General features: G+C 46.8%; 1 protein-coding gene across 1 annotated transcript in view; it reads left to right on the plus strand.

Moving 5' to 3' along the window:
- The window catches only part of LOC146058043 (polyunsaturated fatty acid lipoxygenase ALOX15B-like), a 114,277-nt gene that overhangs the window by 46,633 nt on the left and 40,518 nt on the right, over positions 1-27,126 (plus strand). The window contains exon 3 of the mRNA XM_083170006.1: positions 16,943-17,147. Coding sequence (XP_083026132.1) covers positions 16,943-17,147 — 205 coding nt within the window. The remainder of the gene's footprint in view (positions 1-16,942; positions 17,148-27,126) is intronic.

Raw genomic sequence — 27,126 nt, forward strand, 5'->3', positions numbered from 1 at the left:
ATCGATAGAGAACCTTGGTGTGTATACGGTCTACCAAAAAATGCTCATTTGCTTGAACATCGGAATTGCGTACAAATCAGTACTAGGCCCTACTGTAGGTCCTTTGGAAGTAGACCTAAAACCTGGGTCACAATTAAAGTAAAACTACTGCCCACATACAGTGGAAGAAACCATTTTGTGTGTCCAAATAATTTTTAGCTAATCAAAGAACATCAAGGGAACTGTGGGAGTGTGGGCGGGTCCATGTGATGTCATGACATCATGCTGTAATGACAGAATGTTCCTCTAGGAACATTTTGATTGGCCAGGATATTTTTATGCGGCCCCTTGGGACCTCCTGGAACCTTAGCAGGCCGTAAGGTGGCCTTGTGTAAAATCTGACTCTGGTGTTATTGGAGTGTCACTGGTATGTCACCAGGGACAGACTGGGGCCATAAAAGAGATAGGGCATGTCAACGGGCCTGCACAGTGCAGACGTGACTCAGACCATGGGAGCATGGCCACAGCTCTCGGGAGGGGGGTGTCACAAGTCAGGGGGCCAGGCCTCATACGTCACAAGGTGTTGGAAATAGAGCCGCTCAGCCAGCCCTGCTCCCTGTGTGGTTGGCGAGCCCATCCAGCCATCAGCACTTCTGGTATTTGCCAAAAAATCCAGATGGCCAGTCTGGCACTGCATGTCACTGAAGTGTTTTTGTATATACATTAGGTGCTCAATCATTTACACTGGAGGCCACACTCAGACAGGGAAACTGCTCCTGCTATAGAGCTAATGGTGCACCCAATGGCATCTAAGGACACAACAGGTGGTATTACAGTATAAACAGATGCTGAAAGTGGGTGTATCAAACCTTGCTCATTCATAAGCACAGATGGACTTTGTAGCAGAATTGGCATGATGTCACATATGGGTGGGCATGGAAATGTCTGCCACCACCTCTGATTCAGGCCTGAAAAATGTCAATTGTCCTATATAAAAATAAAGGTCAAAACTACTCTGTGGGAGGAAACATGGGAGACAATCTGTCTCAATGTCTCAAAATGTCCATTAGTGTCTCCATCATGGAGAATTCTTACAAACTGTATACCCATTGGTATCTAATCACAGAACAACAACAACAACAAATGTATCCCAATACCTCTGATCTTTGCTGGTGACATTGTGGTCAAGTGGGATCCTTTCTTCATATTTTGGTGGACTTTCCCTAACATGGACCCTCTTTGGTTAATGGTTCACAAACTTGTGTATTCTGTGGTCCCACAGTGCCCTCTTCCTTCCCCAACTTCAATGCTTCTGTGTGCCCTGGTTTGCCAGCTAACCATGCATGAGAACAAATTGTTGTTGCACATCTCTTGTCTGGCTAAATAGCAGATTGCTAGATCCTGGAAAAAACCTTGGTACTTGTGTAGTTCCATGGCGGCAGGCTACGCTAGGTTTTCAGCGTAGTGTCCCCGCCAGACGGCTAGTCACCGTACTGTCCCCGGGAGCTGCAGCTCTGTCCCTGGCGTCCCTGGCAAGCCTAGTGAGCGCCTCTCACACAGCACTGGTAACCGCTAGATCCCCTGTGCTGACGGACGCTGGCGGAAAGGGGTTCACGCGGGCACCGGCAGAGAGGGGCTCCATCTGTCTTAGAAGCTTGCAAGGGGACACGGTAGGCATCCTCCCTACTTGTTCATACCCACACTATCCACGTCGGCGTGGAGTTGTCTATATAAAGTGTGGCAATCCACCGAACCCGAAGCGTGGCGAGGAGACGTGGATTATTTGACATGTGTTCCGCGTCCCCTCGCGGGGCACACTGTGCTTCCCAAGCTTCGGGCTCGCTGCGCTCGCCACCCTTTATAGGATCAACTCCATGCCAACGTGGATAGCAGGGTATGAGCAAGTCGGGAGGACACGTACCACGTCCCCTCACAGGGCTGGCCACGCTTCGGGCTGGTGTGGATAGTGGATAGTGGCAGTGGCGGAACTCCCGGAGGCAAACGAGTCATCTGACGCCGGGCGCCAGCCTTAAAGGGGGCACTGGCTCTATTGCCTCCTGGGAGTCCAGCCCCTGTGAGGAAAAGTGCCCCAGCGCAAAGTACCTTGCTGTACTTGTACGCTGCGCCGGTCCCCACTCAATATGTATGCATTCAATATGCACTTCGCCGGTCAATATGCACTTTGCCGGTCCCCTCCCCTTGCATACCTAATGAGCTGACTGTCCGTCCATCCATCCTGCTCCCCTCAGCAGCACTCGGCTCTCACACACTCCCAGCCGCCCCCAGGGAGACATATTGTTATGCTAGTGCCGGGGCTAGCTCAGTGCAGTCCTGGAAGGCAGCAGAGGCACGGGAGGTCATGCGGATTCCGGCACCTCGGCTCCAGCGGTGTCGCTAAGGTCAGGGGGGCTGCTGGTGGCTGGGAGCCATATATGCATGTTACCTAACTGACCCGCCTCTGTCACCCCCCTCATTCTCTGCCTCACCCCCTCTCTATATGCTTGACCCCTCATCCCTCTCTCTCTCTGCCTTAACCCCCTCTCTGTCTCTCTCTCTGCCTGTCTCCTCTCTCTCTACCTTACCCCCCTATCTCTCCGCCTTAACCCCCCCTCTCACCTCTCTCTCTGCCTGACCCCCTTCATTCTTTGCCTCACCCCCTCTCTATATATATGACCCCCCTCTCTCTTACCCCCCTCTCTCTATTCCTTACAATCTCTACCTCTATCACTGACATCTCTCACCCCCCCTCCTTTCTATCTTCCCTCACTCTCACCCCACTCTTTCTATCTGACACCCTCCCCCTCTCTATTCCTGACACCCTCTGTCACCCATCTTTATTTAACCACTTCTCTCCTCCCACGCTCTCACCCACCAATCTCTCTATTCATGACGCTGTATCTCACCACCCTCTTCTCTTTCCCTCTCAAACTCAGGCACTCTCTCCTCTGACCCACTCTCTTTCTTACCCTCCCTGACACTCTCTTGCTTTACCCTTTCATTTTCTCACTTTCCCTGACTCCGCCTCCCTCCCTGACATAAACTCCACACAGACATAGGCATTCATCCACACTCACACCACTTATCTAAGAAATAAAGACGCGTACAACTGAATGGGCTTAAAGGGGACGGCTTATTTATTTTGAGCAGGGGCGGCCTATTTGAATCTAACTAAAATTTATGTCCCTGCTCTAACTAAGGTGGCGGGCAAAGAACGGCATGCAAGAATAAATAACATTGCTGGAAAATAACAAAGTAATAAAAATAACAAACTCCGGATCTAAGGGCCACCTGCCCTTAATTGCCAAGGACCGGCCAACTGCCAGCGTCCAAGACAACGGCTCAATTATGAAGCGGACTTTTCAAAAGGGGGCCAATTGCCCTTAGGGTCAGGGGGTTGACCTTCTGCTTCTGCCCCTGCCCTCGCAAATATATCTAAGGCAGAGCTCACCACTCTGCCCGAGTCATCAGAAAATTGGGCCACCTGCCCTAAACTACAAATGTCCGCAAGAATTTTCGCTATCCGAAGTAGATGATCGTTAAGGTCCAGCTGCGGGCCCACCTGGATCGGTGATGCCCACATCTCGACATCAACCACCAGCTAAGTGTAAATACAGCTCTAATTTAACTACCGTTCTTTCCGCCAAGACAAAATAAGCCGACAACAACTAAACGACTAAATGCAAATGACTTCTCAAAAAACTAATTCTAACTAATAAATGGGGCGGGCGGGAGGGCAACGTTTCCTGAAGCAAGAGACAGAATCTTCTGGAAGCAAGAACATCACCCCATCAATCTCCACCTCTGACCTCAACCAGCCTATCCTGAACCATCATTCAAATCAGCCAACCCGTCAATCAAGATAAGCCGCACCCCCGGGCCCAGATCAAGTGTGTGAGCTGAGGATTCCTGCCAATAGCCAGGTGAGTTTATGCTGTTTTCAGCCAGACAAGCTGGCTTCTACAGTCTTAAACTCCACACAGACATAGGCATTCATCCACACTCACACCACTTATCTAAGAAATAAAGACGCGTACAACTGAATGGGCTTAAAGGGGACGGCTTATTTATTTTGAGCAGGGGCGGCCTATTTGAATCTAACTAAAATTTATGTCCCTGCTCTAACTAAGGTGGCGGGCAAAGAACGGCATGCAAGAATAAATAACATTGCTGGAAAATAACAAAGTAATAAAAATAACAAACTCCGGATCTAAGGGCCACCTGCCCTTAATTGCCAAGGACCGGCCAACTGCCAGCGTCCAAGACAACGGCTCAATTATGAAGCGGACTTTTCAAAAGGGGGCCAATTGCCCTTAGGGTCAGGGGGTTGACCTTCTGCTTCTGCCCCTGCCCTCGCAAATATATCTAAGGCAGAGCTCACCACTCTGCCCGAGTCATCAGAAAATTGGGCCACCTGCCCTAAACTACAAATGTCCGCAAGAATTTTCGCTATCCGAAGTAGATGATCGTTAAGGTCCAGCTGCGGGCCCACCTGGATCGGTGATGCCCACATCTCGACATCAACCACCAGCTAAGTGTAAATACAGCTCTAATTTAACTACCGTTCTTTCCGCCATATCAGTTCAACTTGAACTGACCCGCCACCAACCTAATTCCAAATAATCCCTCAACTAAAACTCTAAACTTCTCAATGCGTCTATTAAATTCTGAAAAAACAAATCCATCCCGACTAAAGAGAGGTGCACCCCATCCGGCCTGTACAGGGTCTCGTTTCTAAAGGATATGGCCTCGTGCCTGACGACCACTCCGCCCTCCGTTACTATAGCCCTGCCGACTACGGAATTGATCCGCCTACGTACCAAATCAATGGCGCCCGGATTGAGTGCCTCTCTCCAAACCCTCCTAGATATAATCTCTGACCAGAAGAAACGGCAAAATCTCCATTCTCTGATCAGGTCCAGCAATAAATTCCTAATCTCCAATCGAATATTGAGACCGGAATTATGCGTGAGGTCGTTGCCCCCCAAGTGGATGATGACAAAAATTGGGTATCCAAACGCCCTAACTGACTCATCCAAGAGACCCCTCAACGCGGACCACCTCATACCTCTACGCCCCAGCCAACGGATAAATCGCGTCTCAGGGAAACGTTCCGTATCCGTGGTTACCTGGGACAAGGACAACCAATAAATAAAGGAATGTCCCACCATCCAAATCATATTTGTGTCCAAGCGTTGACCTGTAAGTTGAAATGATATATACCGTTAGAAAATTTGAAATAATGGCAAACATCTGGCAAAATTTTAAAGGGGGGCCCGTGAGATTCCCTTAAAGGTGATTTTGCAGTTCTATATTAAAATGTTGAAAACTAATAGGAATGTGATTTAGGTGATCTATTTAAGACTAATTTGATTATTTGACCCACTTGAATTATGTATAATCCCTACCTGTTGTTCCTTATTCTATGGTGGGAGGGGGGGGGGGGGGTGGGTCAACCGATTTGACTTGAGGCAAAAAACACAAATCTTCCACCAGTTGGCTAGAGCCTAATTTAAGACTGGTGATAACACAAAAAATTCCTCAAGGCCCCTCAAACACTAAAGCGTGTTTGGGCGAGCGGCTACTCCTCAAATGGGCTCACTGGACTATGTCGGGCTGATGTATCGCTTAAATGCACCAGACCGCCATCTTCCGAGTGCTCGTATGTCGACCTGAGACCAACCCGCCGCAGCGGCTGCCGAAGCGGCGCCGATACGAAAAGAGTGTGTCCCAAAGTCGGCTGGAGAAAGACCCTGATGCAATATACAGCGCCTGAAAACCGACCTGAACTGGAAGTTAGTAAGTGGGGACCCGTCGATGTGCATCAGCCAGGCCCCGGGCGATTGGGGCCGCAACTCCACGTAAGCCAGAGCCGCCGCCACCGGACAGATCCGGCGGTCGCCACTCCGACCCAAATGGACCCACTGCCCCCTGCCCACTACATCGGTCTTTGAGCGCTGAATCTTGCACCATAAACCGTCGTGGTGCACGTCGACGTGGCCGAACAGCATAGGCGAGGGAGATGCCCTGGTTGCGGACACCCATTCGCCTACTCTGAACGCCCATGGAAAGCCATGGCAAAGGCCAGCCTGAAAAGTCGAACCTCGTAATCGTTTGAGCAAATTACTCTTAGGGACCTCGAGATTCGACGCAACAAGCCGGCATCAATCGTCCGTTGCCTGTCGGGCAAAACCGGCCTGGCTCTGGCCGATCCCTTTAGCCTCCTGGAAAGCAAGAAAGACTTGGTGATGTCTCTCTTCCCACCAAGACGCAAAAAGAATGATATGCCTGCCATAGAGCGTCCAACAAAACTTCTGGACTTACCCTCCGTGTACAGGTTCCATACATAGGCATTAATAAGACGCTTAGCGCTCTTACCTGTGCCACCCTGTTCAAGCATGAACTCGCTCCAGCGCTCCCATGAGGCCAAATAAGCTCTAAATGTAGCTGGCGCTAGCGACCGCAGGGCCAGCTCCTCTACCCCTCCAGAGGCACCTGCCATAAAAAGGATGGACATGGTTCACCATACTTCTGGGCTACCGGCACCAGTTGCCTGAATCTTACCCATTCGAAACGGGACAATGCATACGCTACTTCATTAAGTACGCCTGGGACGTGCTTGACTCGCAACGTAATGTTGTTCGCCAAGCACATCATCACCATCCGTGCTAAAATACGCAAAACGGGAGGGAGGTTGACCTTAGATTGTGTAATGGATTGGACCACCCCTAAGTTATCACACCAAAAAACAACCTCCCTGCTTCCCAATTCTGCGCCCCAGAGCTCTAAGGCGACCATTATTGGAAATATTTCCAATAATAGCATATTCTTGGTCATGCCGTCTCATGCCCAAGGTTCGGGCCAAGCCTCTGCGCACCAACGTCCCGCATAAAATGCGCCGAATCCGGAAGATCCTGCAGCATCTGTATATAATTCCAACTCCGCATCTGCAACGGCTGGAGCTTGCCATATGCATATGCCGTTGAAATTATCCAGAAACATTTCCCACACTTTCAGATCCCCCTTCATTTCTGAAGATAGACGTAGAAAATGGTGGGGTTTGCGAATCCCGACGGTCGCTCGCTGCAGTTTTCTACAAAATATTTTGCCCAAGGGTATAACTCGACATGCGAAATTAAACAGGCCCAATAGAGATTGAGCCTGTCTAAATGTTAACTTAGCAGCCGCGATGGCATAAGTTATTTCGTCATGTGACCGGCGTACTCTATCTAGTGGAAGTTTACACAGACCTAGCTCAGAATCAATTTCAATTCCGAGGTACACCAAATCAGTAGTAGGTCCCTCTGTTTTTTCCCCTGCCGCGGGAACCCCGAAATCTCTAAATAAATCAAGCGCTGCTTCTAGTAACCTAAGGCACAGGTCAGAACTTGGAGGACCCACTTAAAAGAAAGTCATCCAAATAATGAGTAATGCTGTCAACTCCCGACACTTCCTGCAGGCACCACTGCAAAAATGTGCTAAAGCGCTCAAAATAAGCACATGAAATGGAGCAACCCATGGGCAAACATTTATCTATGTAAAAACCCCCATTCAATTTAAATCCCATGTACTGAAATGCGTTCTTATGCAAAGGTAATAGTCTAAAAGCTGATTCAACATCCAATTTGCACATGAGGGCACCAGGACCAATTTTCCTAATGATGTCTATAGCATCCTCAAATAAACAATAATTAACTGTGCACAAATCGTCATTGATGGCGTCATTGACAGACGACCCTCTAGGACAAGAAATATGCTGAATCAGCCTGAACTTCCCTTTAACTTTTTTGGGAACCACCCCAATAGGGGACAAAATTAGTCCCTCAACTGGTGGTGTTGAAAACGGGCCTGCCATGCGACCTAGTTTTACCTCTGCTTCAACATTTTGGGCCAGTTGGTGGTTTTGTGCAATCCTTGATTGCGTGTGGACCTCCGCAACTGAGACAAAGGTGCCGAAAACGACACCTGTTTCCCCGGCTGCACTGCCCATTATTAAATGAGTAGCACTTACCATGGCCAGGCTTAGTATTACCTCCCTTATTAATGTTATTGTAAGGCCTACTCCCATACTTTCTTACCCACCCCTTAATTCTCAGCAGCCCTAATAGGTGTAGCTGATTCGGCAACTTCGCCATATAACTGTACGTCTTTTTTACCAAAATCATACACCTCCCGGCCGTGCTGCTTCCTCCTAAACTCTTCGTCCTAAATCCGCCAACCAGGACCGACGTAAGAGGTGTAGGGTTTATGAATAAGAAACTGGTATCTCACCAGGTTCGCATATTCATCTGGATGTGCCTCTAAATAACAGGCCGCAAAATTAAGTATGCCTCTTACCCAGTTATTATAAGTGCGAAAGGCATCCTCGCTAGCGGGTCCTTTCTTCCTTGCGGCTAGAAGGGCCCGCCTATCCTTGCTTGTTAAAGCAAAGATATCTACGTAGCGCCCTTTTCTGATCCTATCCCTTGCCCTAGAACGCAAACCCCGCTTAACAGCGGTGTTTGCGCATATGCACCGCATCGGACTCGACCGATACATTAGAGGATCCCGAGCTATGGGACCTATATTCTCTACGCCTCTTCCGCCTGCGTCTCCTCGTGACGCCGTCCGAGGATGACTTATCCTCGGAAGACGTCGATGCCAACGAGGAGTCCGAGGTTTCATTTCTGCGCCGTCTCTTCCGAGCCTTTGCAGATCTTTTCCGCTTAGCTTTCTTCTCTACAGAAGAATCCTCTGACCCACCACTGCTAGACCCTGCATTATCCTCATTTGTCCAGTCAGGATCATTCGTGGACTCACCAGTATCAGATGATGCTGCCCTTCTTCTTCTACGGTCACCGCCTCCTCGACTCGACGATGGGCCTTCCATGACTTGTTCCGTGGAATCTTGACCTGTCAATAGAGGTTCGTTAACAACCCCCATCACAGGTGGAACATTCGGCGAAACCCTTTCAGCAGAGGAAATGACATTTCCCCCTCGCGCCGCAGTAATAGTCGGAGCTATCGCTTTGGCTATGAGGTCAGATACTGACTCCAAAGTTGCCGAAGGGGCAGTTCCCCCCTGCCCACCTGTCCCGGTGGTTAACAGAGGAGAACTGCCGACACCACCGCTGCGCATATAGATGTAAGCGCCGATGTGTCTAATGACACGGTGTTACCTTCTGTGTTTCTCCCTGCAACCGCGTCCGCATATGAGCGACCCGGTTGCGTCCTGGCCCCTTGTGGCGCCACATTGGTATCCCTTGTTTTCTCCGCGACCAACCTTCTCCTCGCTGTCCGTCTAGATCTGGCGTTAGATTTCCTAACCCCCTCTTCCGGATTCATTTCTGAATCACTTTGTTGGTCCCCTTCACTAACCCCGCCTTCTTCGTTTGAACCAGCAAAGGGGGCTTGCTCTTGCACACCGGATTCGCTGCTCTGCGAATCCACTTCATCTGATTCACTGCATGGGGATACGGATTCAGCTGAATCCTCGCTATTATCCTGCCACGTAGCTACCGCCGATTTAAACATTGCGAATTCGGCTTCAGTTAGCTTATGCCTCATGCCCTCAATAAATTGTCCCTTGGGGTTGCTAACATTACTAATACCACCAGATGGCGCTGCCCTACCATTTCTATTCTTCCCTTGTCCCTGAGACCTCCTGCCATTACCTCTTCTTACAGCAGAGGGCGCTCCAGGCATAGAAGTGCCTGCCACACACTCTGCGCTGCTGTAAGTAACACCCCTGCTATTTCTTCCCCTGGCCTGCCTCACACAACCCTCAGTGCTTATATGCACAGGGCCATCTTTATTATAACTAGGGCGCGCTGCCCTTCCCTGTCCTGCCTTTCTACCTTTTTTAACTAAGGGTGGGGGACCGGAGTGACACTCGGCCCCCCCACCCCTTATTTCTGATGATGAGGCGGCAGCGTCAAGCCTAGTGCCTGCGCTCCGCCTAGTAACCCGGCTGGCTGCTGTATTGGGAGGGGGAGAAGCAGGCTCTGTCGCCTGCGTCCCCGCTGCCCTCCCCCTTGCGCGCTCCGGAGCGGGCCTAGCTAACCGCCCGCCGCCGGAGCCTCGCGCGGCAGGAGGTGCATCCGCACTCCTGCTCCTTCCATACCCTGCTCTCCCCCTCTGCCGCCCGCCCGCTTGCGCTACCCGGGCGGGCGAATCAGCAACTTGCGGCCTACCCCGCTGGCGTCCGCCCGCCCGAGCACCGCTGTCGGACGGCACCATCCTCCTGCATCTCCCTCGCCGCCCGCCCGCAGTACTCAAGCGGGCGGGCGCAGCCACAGCCCGCGGCACCCCTGCTGGGGCGATTAACTGTGAATAATCCATGGGGGGTTGCAGCCGCCGCCTCAGCCCCCGTTCTCCGCGCTGGTGATGGGGATAAGCCCCTCTCTTCACCGCGCGCTGGAGGCCTGTTCCTGGGCCTGACTAAAACAGCCCCAGCATATCTAGTGGGAGCCCCCACTGATCTTTTAGGCCTCGCTGCCATTTAATAAGTTAGGAATAGAAAGAAAGATAATAGGGAAAAGAAATGAAGGGAAAAGAGATTAAGCTTTATTAGTTGATAGTGTAAGAGAAGAAAGATTAGGAGAGAAAGAAAAAAGGGGGATATATAATCACAAATTTAGTTGTAATTAAGAAATGTTCTACTCAACAGTCCTCTTCAACGTTTCCTGAAGCAAGAGACAGAATCTTCTGGAAGCAAGAACATCACCCCATCAATCTCCACCTCTGACCTCAACCAGCCTATCCTGAACCATCATTCAAATCAGCCAACCCGTCAATCAAGATAAGCCGCACCCCCGGGCCCAGATCAAGTGTGTGAGCTGAGGATTCCTGCCAATAGCCAGGTGAGTTTATGCTGTTTTCAGCCAGACAAGCTGGCTTCTACAGTCTTTCTCTCTCACTCTCTGACACTTGTTTCTCTCTTTCTCCATGATTCCCTAACATTCTCCTCCTCTCTTTCTCTCTATTGCTCTCCCTATCTCATTCTCCATCTCTATAGCTATCTATCTATGGTGGGATTGGGAGGGGGGGGGGGGGGGGGGGGCACCAGCTTACATCTTACCTCCGGGCTATATGGATGAATTTACGCCACTGGATAGTGGGGGTGTTTCAGGAACACATTCAAACATGCCATGTCAGGCAGGTTAAAATGGTCAATGGTTCCCACACCATGTAATAAGCATTGACTGACTACGCTAACTGCGTAACGCTGACTGATTACGCTAACTACATAAGCTCCGGCTAGCCGTGAACGGGCGGGAAGATGACGCTGATACTGACAGGGACGCCTGACTGACTATGCTAACTCATTAAGCGGCATCGGGTACATGCTCTATTGACTGCGCTAACTACTTAAGCAAGCCGCGGGAACACTATGCTGATTCTGACAGGGACGCTGACTACGCTGGCCGCGGAACACTACGCTGATTCTGACAGGGACACTACGCTAACTACGTAACTGCCGCCGTGAAACTACACTAGTGCCAAAACCTTCCCCTCTGACTCATCAGGAACTTCTCAATCATGTTTGGTTGGTGTCTAAAATGGAATACATCTCTACATTCTAAAATAGCACAGAGGACAATTCCATAATATATGGTCTCCTTGGTACAGGCTCCACAACACAGTCCTTCATGGTCTTGCTTATTTACTAGCATTTTGCTTTCCTGCCTCCTCTCCATATTTTTTTCATATTACTGCTTGCTCATCCCACCCACCCCTTTTTTTTATTTAGTTACTTTTTCACCCTGCAATTTTAAGCTGCCTTTCCTGAGGTTCCTAAAGATGGAGCCGCTCACATCTAACCGGCTCTCATCGCGCCATCCGCTGCCCATGCACCCTATTCACGGCAATGGATTCGCGAGCGTGTGAGATGCTCATGCATCCACGTTCGCTGGCCCGCCCTCCACCAGCAGCCACCGGATACGATATCTGGCATGTTTTGATGGCAAGGGGGAGAGCAGCTCCATCTGTATTTTAAGCCTTTTTTATCCCGGGAACTGGGATCACACCCACCATCTCTATTCGCAGATTTTTGTTTAAATGAATGCTATAGATCTGCTTGTATGTTTTCTTTATTATTATTATTATTATTATTATTATTATACTTGTTTTCTTACAGTTGACAGCTATATTCTCATGCAATGTATGCCATTTATTCTGCTGGGTTTTTTTTTTTTTATTGTAAAGCATTTGTAACAAACTGTATATACACATGCTAATAGAGATCTGATATTTGCACCAATATTAAAAGATTAAAAAAGTATTACATAACCGATGTGGATGCTAAAAGCATTTCTGAGTATAAAGATAGGGCAGAGGTAATAAACACATTTTTTTCTTCAGTTTTTACTAGAGAGAACCAAACATGGGAAACCATATATTCGATAAATCATTTTAGTCTGGTTTGGTACCTAAGGTCTGGAGATTAGCAAAAGTAGTACCAATATTTAAAAAAGGTGAAAGGAAAGACCTGGCACATTACAGACTAAAGAGCCTAACATCTGTCGTAGTAAAAATATTTGAGGGAATATTAAGAGATGGTATCCAGGAATATTTATTGTATATGCTCTAAAAACTTACTGCTTGACAGAGAACAGAGAGTGGCTATAAATGGTGCTTTTCAAATTGAATACCAATACTAAATTAGGTACCCCAGGGTTCGGTGTTGGGATCACTTCTATATAACATATTTATTAATGACATAGAAGATGGTACAATAAGCGCAGTGTCCATCTTCGCAGATGATACTAAAATGAGCAAAGTGATTAAAAACAGGTCATGATTTATCCATGCTACAGAGGGATTTACTGGAGGAATGGGCAGATAAATGGAAAATGCGTTTCAGTGTTGACAAATGTAAGATTATGCCTCTTGGGAGAAGTAATCAGTGTGCTAGCTACAATTGTAATGGGGTAAAGTTAGGAGCATCAGAAATGGAATAGGACTGAGGAGTGAACATTGATTATAAACTTGGGAGCACTACTCAATGCCAAGCAGCAGCAAATAAGGCCAATAGGATACTGGCATGTAGAACAAGGAGTGTAGAATCAAGGGATGACACTGGGGGTTATTTTGGTTCTTCCTGGCAATTTCCTTCTTAGATTATATTTGGGTGGGGTTTTACTTCAAAGTGAGATCTATATTGCAGTGTAAAAATAAAGCAGTCAGTATTTGCCCTGCACAGAAACAAAATAACTCACCCAAATCTAATTCTCTCTACAAATTTTACATCTGCTACCCCTGCAGTGCACATGGTTTTGTCCATCGAAGTAGGGATTTTCCAGAAGGAGTGAACCAGAATAACCCCACTGTTATTGTGTTACTTTTTAAGTCACTAGTTAGGCCTCATCTTGAGTTTGGAGTACATTTCTGGGTCCCACATGACAAAAAAGACATTATTGAACTGGAAAAGGTTCAGCAAAGTGCAACTAAGGTAATTAAAGGGATGGAAAACATATATTATGAAGACAGAATCGCCAAACTAGGAATGTTCACACTTGAAAAAAAGATGCTGACGAAGAGACATGCTTAACATGTATAAATATGTATTAAATTAATATATAAGGAACTATCAAGAGCCTTCTTTACCCTAAGGTTGGTGACCTAGACAAAAGGGCTGTCACAATCCAGAAACTTAGAAACACTTTCTTACCATTCAAGTGTCTGTCTAAGCTTGCTCTGCGCTACAGTGTGCGGTTTGCAGGTGAACTGGAGTCAGTCTGGCGCAGCTCGCACCTATCTAGCGGTGTTCATCCAAACACCTTGGCCATACCTCCCAACTGTACCGCTAAATGCGCGAACGCCCCGGTTTTTGAGGAACTTCACGCGTCCCTCCCGCGGCCGGCAGTGTCCCGCTGCAGAAGGGGGGGGCAGTAGGGAGTCCCCTTCAATCTGACAGAATAGACGCTGTGCGCATGAGCACAGCATCTATTCAGAGACGCAGGGGGCGAAAACGTGGGCGCACCCCTCATTTGCATATGCCACGCCCTAATTTACATAAGCCACACGGCACGCAGCACAGTGCCGCTAAGTCATTTTTTCTATTTGCACCACTAGTTCCTACCGATTGCATTCTCCATACTATTTCTGTTCCAGATGATTTCAAGAAGTACACCAGTTCCATTCCTCAGTATTATCCAGTGTTTGCTGATTTACTGACTCTGTACTTACTCAATAAATCACATTATGGGCGAAATGTAATAGGGTGTGATTTTTTAGACATGTGCGATTTTTGGTCAAAAACGGCCGAAATCGCACATTTTCCGAAAATCGCACATTTAATAGGTTGAAAATCGCGGTAAAAAATCGCACTTTTTACCGCGAAATCGCACTTTTAGAAGTGCGATTTTTAGTCACATTTCAATTCGCATCCAGATGTTTTCCCATTATAAAGTATACAACTCGCAAATGTAATAGGGTGCGATTTTTGGTCAATGTTACCAAAAATCGCAAAAAAAATAGACCAGGTTCTGACAGGCGAATTTGACAGAACCATGCACAGATCATTGAGATCTGTGCATGGTTCTGTTAATAAAAATGTGTAAAAGTGTTTTTATAAAAAAAAAAACGGCGTGGGGTCCCCCCTCCTAAGCATAACCAGCCCCGGGCTCATTGAGCCGGACCTGGTTCCAAAAATACGGGGGGACAAAAAGCATAGGGGTCCCCCGTATTTCTGAAACCAGCCCCGGACTCTTGGACCGGTCCTGGTTCCAAAAATACGGGGGACAAAAAATCTGGGGGTCCCCCGTATTTTGAAACCAGCACCGGGCTCCAACAGCCCGCGGTGTCATGCCACAGCCGGGGGACACTTTTTATACAAGGTCCCCCGGCCAAAACATGAGCACCGTAGCTGGTCAGCCTTGGACGGGGTACCTGGAGGAGTGGGGACCCCCCCAATAAAGGGGTCCCCCCCCCCAGGCTTCACCCGTCCAGGGCTGAAGCCCGGGGCTGTCACCGGCGTCCGTGGCCAGTGGACGCCGGCCTGATAGGGTTAAATCCATCATACATATCATTACATTGCTTTTTACCGGCGAACTACAAGTGCCAGCAGACCTCCCCCGCATGCTGGGACTTGGAGAACCACAAGTCCCAGCATGCAGGGCATTAATGGGCCCGCTGGGACTTGTAGTCCACCTGTAAAAAGAATGTTTATAAAAAACACACACACAGAGAGAAGTACAAGTTTATTACACACACACACCTCAATTTTACACCAGCATACTTACCATTCCTGGATCCAGCGCTGGTCTGGCTGCTTTACAGCCGGCTCCCCCCGCACTGACAGGCAGCGGGGAGAACCGGCTTTCTCCGTTGCCTGTCACCGGCTTTCTCCGTAGCTTCTGTAGCTCTGTCCGAGTGCTACAGAGGCTGAGAGCGCGATTGGCTGAGCTACAGTATGCGTCTCCATGGAGACGCATAGCTCAGCCAATCAGGACTGAGCTATGCGTCTCCATGGAGACGCATACTGTAGCTCAGCCAATCACGCTCTCAGCCTCTGTAGCACTGGGACAGAGCTACAGAAGCTACGGAGAAAGCCGGTGACAGGCAACGGAGAAAGCCGGTTCTCCCCGCTGCCTGTCAGTGCGGGGGGAGCCGGCTGTAAAGCAGCCAGACCAGCGCTGGATCCAGGAATGGTAAGTATGCTGGTGTAAAATTGAGGTGTGTGTGTGTAATAAACTTGTACTTCTCTGTGTGTGTGTTTTTTTATAAACATTCTTTTTACAGGTGGACTACAAGTCCCAGCGGGCCCATTAATGCCCTGCATGCTGGGACTTGTGGTTCTCCAAGTCCCAGCATGCGGGGGAGGTCTGCTGGCACTTGTAGTTCGCCGGTAAAAAGCAATGTAATGATATGTATGATGGATTTAACCCTATCAGGCCGGCGTCCACTGGCCACGGACGCCGGTGACAGCCCCGGGCTTCAGCCCTGGACGGGTGAAGCCTGGGGGGGGGGGACCCCTTTATTGGGGGGGTCCCCACTCCTCCAGGTACCCCGTCCAAGGCTGACCAGCCACGGTGCTCATGTTTTGGCCGGGGGACCTTGTATAAAAAGTGTCCCCCGGCTGTGGCATGACACCACGGGCTGTTGGAGCCCGGTGCTGGTTTCAAAATACGGGGGACCCCCAGATTTTTTGTCCCCCGTATTTTTGGAACCAGGACCGGCTCAATGAGCCCGGGGCTGGTTATGCTTAGGAGGGGGGACCCCACGCCATTTTTTTTTTTACTTTTTTTTTTTAGCACAAAATCTCATTTATGAAAATGCGCACATTTTCATGACTGAAAATGCGCACATTTTTATGACTAAAAATCGCGGCAAATCGCATTTTTTGCCGCGAATTCGCATCTCATTACATATGCGAATTCGTGGCAAAAAACGCGATTTTTAAATGTGCGATTTGGTGCGATTTTTTTTTAGTCTAAAAAACGCACCCTATTACATTTCGCCCTATATTTTCTTACCTCTTCTGGACTCATTCTTCTCAGCCACAACTTCGGGCCATACACCACCTCACTCCCTGAGGTTTACCCACAAATGTAGGCACAGGATATAAAACCGCTTCCACTACACTCCTGCTACAGAACAAGTTCAAGTCTCAGGTGTGCCAAGGGCATCAATTTAAACCATTGGAAGGAAGGGGTTCTTTACAGCGAGGGCAGTAAAGGTGTGGAACACACTGCCAGCAGAGGTGATGATGGAAGATACATTAAATACATTTATGATTCAACAAGTACTTGATGGATAATAACATTCAAGTCTATAATTCGAAAGTTATGGTCTAATGAGGGGATCAGCGGGATAAATAAGACCATATCCAACAATTAGACATCCTAATGATAGAATCAAAATGTACAATCCTGGGGGAGGATATCACATCGAGTAATGAGTCCAATGAGTCTAGTTAAACAGGTTGAACTTGATGGACAAAGATCTTTATTTGACATTATCTACAATGTTACTATGTTTACAGGTGTCTGACTTTGAGGTCAACATTGAGAATGATCTTGGGGAGCTCCTGCTGGTCCGGCTGTCTGTAGAGCAATACAAGACATTCAGTGCAGATGCTTGGTACTGCCTCTATGTTGATGTTACCAGTCCCAGTGGTCAACGCTTCCAGTTCCCTTTCTATAAGTGGATATCTAGTCCAATGACTGTGGAGATACCAGAAGGAAAGGGTGAGATGTACAGTAGCTCTCATAATGATATTCCATTCATGAGGTTTGGGCTTGTGCTCTCTGGGTTATCTTGACAAGGGCCAATGTTGGTAGTACATGATGTTTTAATGCAGGTAGACCTGGGTTCAACTACTGTAGGTGCTCATTGATCGAGATATATACATCATATACTGTATATATATATATATATATGGGTACAAGAAAAAAAGGGGCAGTCAGCGCCAGGTAATACAACAGGTGAGTGCGAGGCTAGATGCTTACTCAGAATAAACTGTTCCCCCTACTGGTATTAAGGGGTGTCTGCTCAGGTCCTAAGAGAGACAGTGGTGTGCTGTCTCTATCGGTACGGGGTAAATGAGGAAAATATTTTAGAACCCGGCGACTTCAGTTAATATAAATATATGTATAAAGTAGGCTGTATGTTAAAAATAATAATACATTTATTAGGCTGTACAATAATACAATATAAGAAAAATGGGGGTAGGGTATCTCGTAAGAGTAAAAAATACGGAGAGACTTTACATATAAAAAGAGGAGTATGAAAAGAACAGAGAAAAAAAAATAAAATAAAAATAAAAATAAAAAATAAGAAAAATATCTCTTTAAAACATGTGTATCAAGATGTAATAAAAAAAAAAAAAACGTAAAAAATATATATATATGGCCACAAGTTACAAATGCACAATAAGATCAAGGTAAAAGAAATATGTGGAATCGCTTAGCTTTTAGTGTAAGGAGCAAATGAGCTCAGAAGTTGCCCGACATGTTTTGTCTCTGATAGACTTCCTCAGGGCGATGCCCACGATTTGCCATAGGAATCAATGTTAAAAGACCCGATGGACACGATTTTCATGTTAAATGGCTGAATGGACCCGATTTTACCATAGGAAACAATGTTAAATGGGCCTTAGAGCCCAAATACTTACCCTGAACTCTGAAATGGCCCCCCCAATTGTTTACGCCACCCCACGATCAACATCAACCCGAAGCGTGGCGAGCGCAGCGAGCCCGCGAGGGGCGGCGGTACGCGTCCTCCGACCTTTTCATACCCCCACTATCCACATCGGTGTGGAGTTGAGAATAGAACAGTGTGGCGAGCGCAGCGAGCCACCGAGCCCGAAGCGTGGCGAGTGCAGCGAGCCCCGCGAGGGGACGCGGATACCTGTGAAGCCCGCGAGGGGACGCGTATAGCTGTGAAGGTATCCGCGTCCCCTCGCGGGGCTCGCTGCGCTCGCCACGCTTCGGGCTCGGTGGCTCGCTGCGCTCGCCACACTATTCTATTCTCAACTCCACGCCGACGTGGATAGTGGGGGTATGAAAAGGTCGGAGGACGCGTACCGCCGCCCCTCGCGGGCTCGCTGCGCTCGCCACGCTTCGGGTTGACGTTGATCGTGGGGTGGCGGTAACAATTGGGGGGGCCATTTCCCAGTCAAGGTTGCCTATTTGGCCTCTGTGGCCCATTTAACATTGTTTCCTATGGCCACATCGGGTCCATTGAGGCATTTAACAGTAAAATCGCGTCGGTCGGGCCATTTAACATTGATTGCTATGGGAAATCGGGTGCATCGCGTCGCGGGCATCGCGGGTACATTTATGGCCGGCCGCGACGCGACCGACGCGATTTCCATGTTTAACATGGGTTTCAATGGGAAATCGCGGGCATCGCGTCGGTCGCGTCGCGGCCAGACATAAATGTACCCGCGATGCCCGCGATGGGCGCCGTGATAGGTAAAGAGTACCCATGGTAATCACTAAACACTGGACTACTGGTGTACCTGCAGGACTGAGATTGGGAATCACTGCTCTATATATTCATGTAAATGAATATTAATGTACATAGCCAGAGCTTACACAGCTCTATGGTATAATGTAGAATGGCTGTGCCGTACCAGATACGTATGATATCCCATTGGTGGGGAAGCCGGGGGTCAAAAGATTGACTCCAACATCCTGATAGAATCCTGACAGGGGCTCCATAAGGGATTTTACCTTGCCCACTACTCTCCTAGCCCCAACCCTCCCAGCTTCCAGCCTAACCTTTCCCGTGCAGTCCGACCCTATCCCTCTGTCTTACCCGATCAGACCATACCCCACCACCTAAACCTAACCCCCTCTGCCCCACAGCCTATCCCTAAACCCCCCTTGTAAGTGCATAAGACTAACCCCCTCCTCCCTGCAGCCTAACTAATATAGGGATGAATAATCCAGAAAATATTTCTATAATCTATTTACATTACACCTGATTCATTTAAAACATACACATTGCTTAGCAGTCGTACAGATTAGAACCTTTCAGGTAGACACCTTACCGATAAAGCTATTTGCTGCTACTACACAGTAAGTATGCAGATTTTGAGGTATCTGCTTTTAATAAAGGAACATGTCAATTTTTTTAAAATAAAGAGAGTGTGACATCTAAGGTCCTGCTAGGAGGGGATACAGCCACAGAAGCAATATAGGTGGCTTTCAATTAACAGATTCAAGGGGGGGGGAGTGCCCCCTTAGGAACAGGAGCCCGGCAGCAGATGATTCTAATGCTTCTCAGAGAAACGCCTCTGTGTCTCTATACAAGATTAACAGCCAAGCATAATTACAAGGTTAATTATAATTAGAGATGAGCGCGTCCGCATTTCTGAAATCCGGATGCTACCAAATGGCAGGGATCCAAACTGAGATTCGAGCACCGTTCGGTATTTCCCACCAAGCTCAGAGCTCTGCGAGGCAAAATGTGATCATCCCGGCGGCAAGATCCTAACTCGATATAAGTCCCCCGCAACCACTGCCATCTTCACTCCGGCATTGGAGAGGGTTGAGGGAGGTTGTGTCTCTGTGTCTCTCTGGGAAGCTGGTGTGGGGTTGCGACCTGGTCACAGTGGTGGTGTCCATTGCAGTCCAGTCCTGTGGTACCATGCTGTCTGCTGCTGGCACTGGTGTCTTGTGCTGTCTAGTCCTAGTGTCCTATGCTGCTGATTAAGTCCAATGTAGGCAAGACAAGAGTGGGTTTGCTATTCGCACAGGACCCTCAAAAGTATTGAGGAAAATGGGTGGACCCCTAGTATGCTTATATACACAAAAAATGTGTTTCTCACAGGGGGTGTGCTACCACTGGACACAAGAGGATATAGACAAATAACAAGAGAAAAAAGTGTGTCCTGGTGTGGTGCACCTAGATGAACTCAACGATTAAAATGTAGCTTTTATTGGTATCACTAAAAGGCGAAATATAAAAACACACAGACAAAACAACATGTATGTGGATGTGTTTAAAAAGCGGTGGTTCTCTGACTCCACGTCCTTTTCGACTAGAGGTAGGTATTGGTATTCCCACAGGTATGGTATGCTGACACTTTTATTATTAATAACACGTAAATATAATGTAATAGTGTCAGTGTAGCTCTAAGCCCCTTCATGCAGGTGCGCACATACTAAACCTCAGTGCAGTGATCGAAGTAAATGTGCACAGTTTAGCTGGTGACCACAAATAGTTTCAATGATTTAATTGTAATGGACTATAATGCAACATTGAGTTACTCAGACCTCTATTGTATAGGCTGGAATTGCCTTTATTGTGAGGGAGCCTCTATGTTGAAAATGCGTCTGTCTGCCGTGATAGGTAGACTATATTGCTTCACCAGAGTATATCAAATTTATTCTGTCAATAAGATTAATTGGATACTGAGTCCAATAGACTTATAAGTGTTGCCAAGTAACTAGCAAAATTTTATGACAAAAAGAAGAGGATGAAAAGTCAACACAGATGTTGGCCAGCACGAATGTCGACTGATTCTGAATGCACCATGGGTTATTCGAACCTCTATTATGCAGGCTAGAATTGCCCTTAATATAAGGTAGCCTCTTATAATACAAACTTGAGTTACTCAGACCTCTATTGTGTAGGCTGGAATTGCCTTTATTGTGAGGGAGCCTCTATATTGAGAATGCGTCTATCTGCCGTTATAGGTAGACTCTGTTAATTCAGAAGAGTATATCCAAGTTATTCTGTCAATAAGATTATTCGGATACTGAGTCCAATAGGCTTATAAGTATTGCCAAGTATACAGCAGAATTTTATGACAAAAAGAAAATGAGGAGTCAACACAGATGTCGGCCAGCACGAATGTCGACCGATTCTGAGTGCACCATGGGTTAATCAAACCTCTATTGTGCAGGCTAGAATTGCCCTTTATATAAGGTAGCCTCTGTGTTGAATAAGATATACCTGTCTACTCTTATAGGTAGACTATATATGTTGACATGAGGTAAAAAACAATGTCAGGGGTATTCTCCTTTATTTATTGACTCTTCATTAGGGACTGATTGAAGTGGACTTATATGTCATAAGATGTTGCTACATGAATCTCTTGAGGCACAAAAAGGTCAAAACACCAGTCGGCCAGCACTAGTTACGGCATATGTCAGAATTTCTCAAAATCCTCTTATTGGGCTGAAATTGCTCTTATAGAGAAGAGAAATATATATAAACTATTTATTATCGTAAAGAGTTTATTGCCAGTCTGTGTCGACATACGCTAGTTTTGACAGTCACTGATTTATAAATAAGGTTTTTAATACGCCCTTGAGATAACAGTGAGTCAAAGTGCCGGTCTGTGTCGACATATAATGGTTTTAACAATCACTTGTTCGTTAGAAGGATTTTTAATTCACCCTTGAAGTGACAGTAAATCAATGTGCTCAAGCACCATTTGTTTTTAATAATCAGTGTGACACACTTTAGACAATTAACAGGGGCGCTGCCAACAGCTGATGGTGGATGCTTAATAGCTATCCACCTGTATAATCCCAGGTGTTATCTGCGCTGAAACCAAGAATAAGGATAGGGGCAATAGTCGCTGTAAATGGTAAATAAGTCACAGCGTGTCCTTCTCTAAATAATGTATATGGTACAGCGATGATGTCTTATAGAGATAGCCTTAGATGCTGTGAGGTCCGTCTCTAATTAGCAGCCAGTTTCTTAAGTAAGAGTGGTATCACAAGGCATGCCCCCAGCTAATTGCTGATAGATAGTCTCAAAAGTGTCACCAATGGTGCCTGCTTCACGGTGATAGAGCAGTGCGCATTACAATGAAAGGGTTCCTGTGGGTAAAAACATAATTCAAAAATACATCCTAGTCAGATGCGAGTCAGAGAGCGTCACCGCTAGCCACCGAGCTGCACTGAGGTTTAGTATGTGCGCACCTGCATGAAGGGGCTTAGAGCTACACTGACACTATTACATTATATTTACGTGTTATTAATAATAAAAGTGTCAGCATACCATACCTGTGGGAATACCAATACCTACCTCTAGTCGAAAAGGACATGGAGTCAGAGAACCACCGCTTTTTAAACACATCCACATACCATGTTGTTTTGTCTGTGTGTTTTTATATTTCGCCTTTTAGTGATACCAATAAAAGCTAAATTTTAATCGTTGAGTTCATCTAGGTGCACCACACCAGGACACACTTTTTTCTCTTGTTATTTGTCTAAGTCCAATGTAGTGGTGCTGTGCTGTCTAGTGCTGCTGTTAAGTCCAGTACTGCCGTTAAGTCCAGTGGTACTACTGTTAAGTACAGTACTGCTGTTAAGTTCAGTGGTACTGCCGTTAAGTACAGTACTGCCATTAAGTCCAGTGGTACTGCTGTTAAGTCCAGTAGTACTGCTAGTCCAGTGGTACTGCTGTTACGTCCAGTGGTACTGCTAGTCCAATGGTATTGGAGTTAAGTCCAGTACTGTCGTTAAGTCCAGCAGTACTGCCATTAAGTCCAGTACTGCCGTTAAGTCCAGTGGTACTGCTGTTAAGTCCAGTACTGACGTTAAGTCCAGTGGTACTGCTGTTAAGTACAGTACTGCCGATAAGTCCAGTGGTACTGCTGTTAAGTACAGTACTGCCATTAAGTCCAGTGGTACTGCCGTTAAGTCCAGTGGTACTGCTAGTCCAATGGTACTGATGTTACGTCCTATGGTACTGCAGTTAAATCCAGTACTGTCATTAAGTGCAGTGGTACTGCCATTAAGTACAGTACTGCCGTTAAGTCCAGTGGTACTGCCATTAAGTCCAGTGGTACTGCACTTAAGTCCAGTACTGCCGTTAAGTCCAGTGGTACAGTCAACAACCGTATAAATCCAGTGACAGTCCAGTGTACACTCTAAAAAAGTAAAAGGATTATTTTAATCCATCTAATTTTTTTCAGGCTTTGCTGTGTGTGTTACACTCTCCTGTGCCACATATTATAAATAGCCCCAAAATAAAAGGGCTATTTTAATACGTCTAATTTTTTCAGGCTTTGCTGTGTGTGTGTGTATGTGTGTGGTACACTCTTATGTGCCGCATATAAATAACCCCAAAATAAAAGAGTTATTTTAATCCATCTAATTTTTTCAGGCTTTGCTGTGTGTGTGTGTGTGTGTGTGTGTGTGTGTGTGTATGTGTGTGGTACACTCTTCTGTGTCGCATATAAATAACCCCAAAATAAAAGAGTTATTTTAATCCATCTAATTTTTTCAGGCTTTGTTGTGAGTGTGTGTTACACTCTCCTGTGCCACATTTAAATAAACCCAAAATAAAAGGGTTATTTTAATCTTTTTGCTGGCTACACCAGAATAAAAAGGTTATTTAAATCCGTCAAATTTTTTCAGGCTTTGCCGTGTATATGTGGTTTAGGCCGGGCACACTCTCCTGTGCCGCATATTTCTAAATAATCCCAAAATAAAAGGGTTTTTTGAATCCATATTATTTTTTCAGGCTTTGCCTTGTGTGTGTAGTAAACTCTCCTGTGCCGCAAATAATAATAAATTACCCCAAAAATAAAAGGGTTATTTTAATCTGTCAATTTTTTTCAGGCTTTGCCGTGTGTGTGGTACACTCTCCTGTGCCACATATAATAATAAATAATCCCAAAATAAAAAGGGTTATTTTAATCCATTTTATTTTTCAGACTTTGCCGTGTGTTTGTGGTTTTCCTTTGCCGCATATTATTATAACTCCAGAAAGATAATGGAGAACAAGAATTTGGAGGATAAAATAGTGAAAGAACAAGAACTACAGTACTTCCTCTTAGTGCTGCAGCTGCTGCCACTAGTCATGACATAGAACATGAAATGTCATCAATGTCGTCTGCCAAGACGATGCCCAATGTCATCGTGGAGGGCATGTAAAATCCAAAATGGCAATGTTTAGTAACTTGAAGAATTTTTTTTTAAATCATTTGAGGAGAAACGTAAGCTTGCCAATATGCCATTTACAGTTGGAGCCCCTCTCAACTGTGTTCCTTAGGTCATGGCTCACCATGGCTAGCCATGGCTATCCTATTGTTCTCAGAAGCAAAACAATACATAGAACAATACAGTAGGGGATAGCAGAGTAATACTATTACTATTAAAGGTCTAAATGAGGAGGGCTCCATCTGTACTACACGGAGTGGCAAGGAACAGATTATTTCTAGTGGTTCAGCTTCACATGACGATCAAAGCCCTCTTCCTCCTCCTCTCGATACAAAATGTAAGAGAGTTAAGCTATCATCAAAAACACAGCAAACTAAAGACATGGTATAAAAAATCCCCAAGGAAAATCCTAGGGTGTTGGTGGTTGTGATATCTGACCTTCCCATCACTGTACTGGAAGAGGTGGCTCCTGCAAATGCTGGAAGGATCACCCACAGTCCAGTTTCTGATTCTGAGATGACAGTGTCAATGTTGTACACCAGGAGGAGGATATTGATGTAGCTGGCACGGAGGAGGAAGTTGACAATAAGGATGCTACAGATAGTGATGTGGTTTGCTTAAATGAGGCATCGGGCGAGACAGTTGTTGTCCATGGGATGCAAAAAGTTGTTGTCATGCCTGGGCAGAAGACCAAAAATCCACCTCTTTGGTCTGGAATTATTTTTATCCATATCTGGACAACAATTGTCTCGCCATATGTAGCTTATGTAATGCTGCAATAAGCAGGGGTAAGGCCGTTGGTTACCTAGGGACAGCCTTGCTTGTGAGTCACCTGAAGTTCATTCATAAGTCACTGTTTAGGACCCTAACCAGTCCAGGGACACCTAATTCCCTTAACCCTCTTACATCCAAGCACCTGAAAACCACACCAGCAAGTCACTCCTCATCAATTTTCTCATCAATCCTGATTGGAGGTAGTCCTGCAGGCCATGTAACCAGCATGACTGATTCCTTGTCTATCTGGGATTCCTCCTGAGGATCCTGCAGTGCTACGCCTGCTGTTACTGCTGGAAGTCGTTCATCATCCCGGAGGGGAAGTCGGAACACCGCTACATCTTTCACTAAGCAATTGACCGTCCAACAGTCGTTTGGACAAAGTACACAGCGGTCATCCTATGGCAAAGTGGATAACTGCATTCTTGACAGATATGTTGGTGTTAGAAGTGCATCCGGTGTCCACCATCAGTGGGATTTAGACGATTGATGGAGATATTGTATCCCTGGTACCAAATCCCATCTAGATACCACTTCACTAGACAGGCTATACTCAGGATGTACAGAGACATCCAAAAAAGTGTCCACTTAACCTCGGACAAGTGGACAAGTGGTACAGGGCAAACTAAGGACTATATGCCTGTGACAGCCCACTGCGTAGATGCATCGCCTTCCACAGCAGCATCTGCGAAATGCCAGCTCCTTCCAAGGCAGGCTACGCTGTGTATCACCGGTTTCACTAAGAGGCACAATGCCACTAACCTCTTAGAGAAACTGAGGGAAATCATTGCACAGTGGCTTACCCCACTTAGACTCTCCTGGGGATTTGTGGTATCGGACAATGCCAGGTGGGCATTACATATGGGCAATTTCCAACATGTGCCATGTTTTGCCCATACAATTAATTTGGTGGTGCAGCATTTCCTTAAAAGCAACAGGAAGGTGCAGGATATGCTTGCGGTGGCCCACAAAATTGCGGGACACTTTCGCCATTCTGCCACTTCCTGCCGAAGGCTGCAGGGACATCAAAAACTCCTGAATCTGCCCTGCTATCACCTCAAACAAGAGGTTGTGACATGCTGGAACTCACCATATATGCTGCAAGGATGGAGGAGCAGAAAAAGGCCATTCAAGCCTATACAGCCACCGATGACATAGGCAAATGAGCAGGGATGCACCTGACTCAAGTGCAGTGGAGACTGATTTTTGTGTTGTGCAAGGTTCTACAGCCGTTTGAACTTGCCAAACATGAGCAGTTCTCATTCCCCTGATCAGGCTGTTGCAGAAGAAGCTAGAGAAAGTGAAGGAGGAGCTAAAGCGTTGCGTCTCTGCAAAGCATGTAGCTCTTCTGGATGAAGCCCTTCATACGCTTTGCCAGGATATGAGGGTGGTCAGTCTAATAAAGTCAGAGGAATACATTCTGGCCACCGTGCCAATCCTCGGTTTAAATCATATGTTGTGTCTCTGTTTCAAGCGGACACAAGTCTACATCGGTACAAAGACTAGCTGGTCAGGATATTGTCATCTGAAGCAGACTGTAACATGGCAACAGCTCCTCCTTCATTTTCTCCCACACTTGTTCCTTCGAGGAAACAGCTGCAATTTCCTACCTGACCCGCTGGCGGTGATGCAGGGCTGGCAGGAGCGAGTTTGGACATCTGGTCCAGACTGAAGGACCTGCCAACAATTGATGACATGTCTACTGTCACTGCATACAATGCAGTGATTACTTTGGTGACAGTATTCAAGTAGACATGTCAGACAGTCCGTACCTGTACTGGCAGGAAAAAAAGGCAATTTGGAGGCCCCTGTACAAACTGTCCTGAGTTGTCCCCCTCCAGTGTGTACTCCAAAAGAGTTTTTAGTGCAGCCGGGTACCTGAAAAGTGGACAGCGTAGAAGGTGTTTTCCACAAAAGAAGATGATGTTCATCAAAATGAATTATAAATTCTTCAACGAAGACCAGTAATTGCCTCCAGAGACTACAGAGTGATTGTGGAGTCCAGCGGGGACGAATTGATAATCTGTGAGGATGAGGAAGT

The sequence above is a fragment of the Crinia signifera genome, chromosome 2, assembly GCF_055691185.1.
Source record: "Crinia signifera chromosome 2, ASM5569118v1, whole genome shotgun sequence".
NCBI classification, from domain to species: Eukaryota; Metazoa; Chordata; class Amphibia; order Anura; family Myobatrachidae; genus Crinia; species Crinia signifera.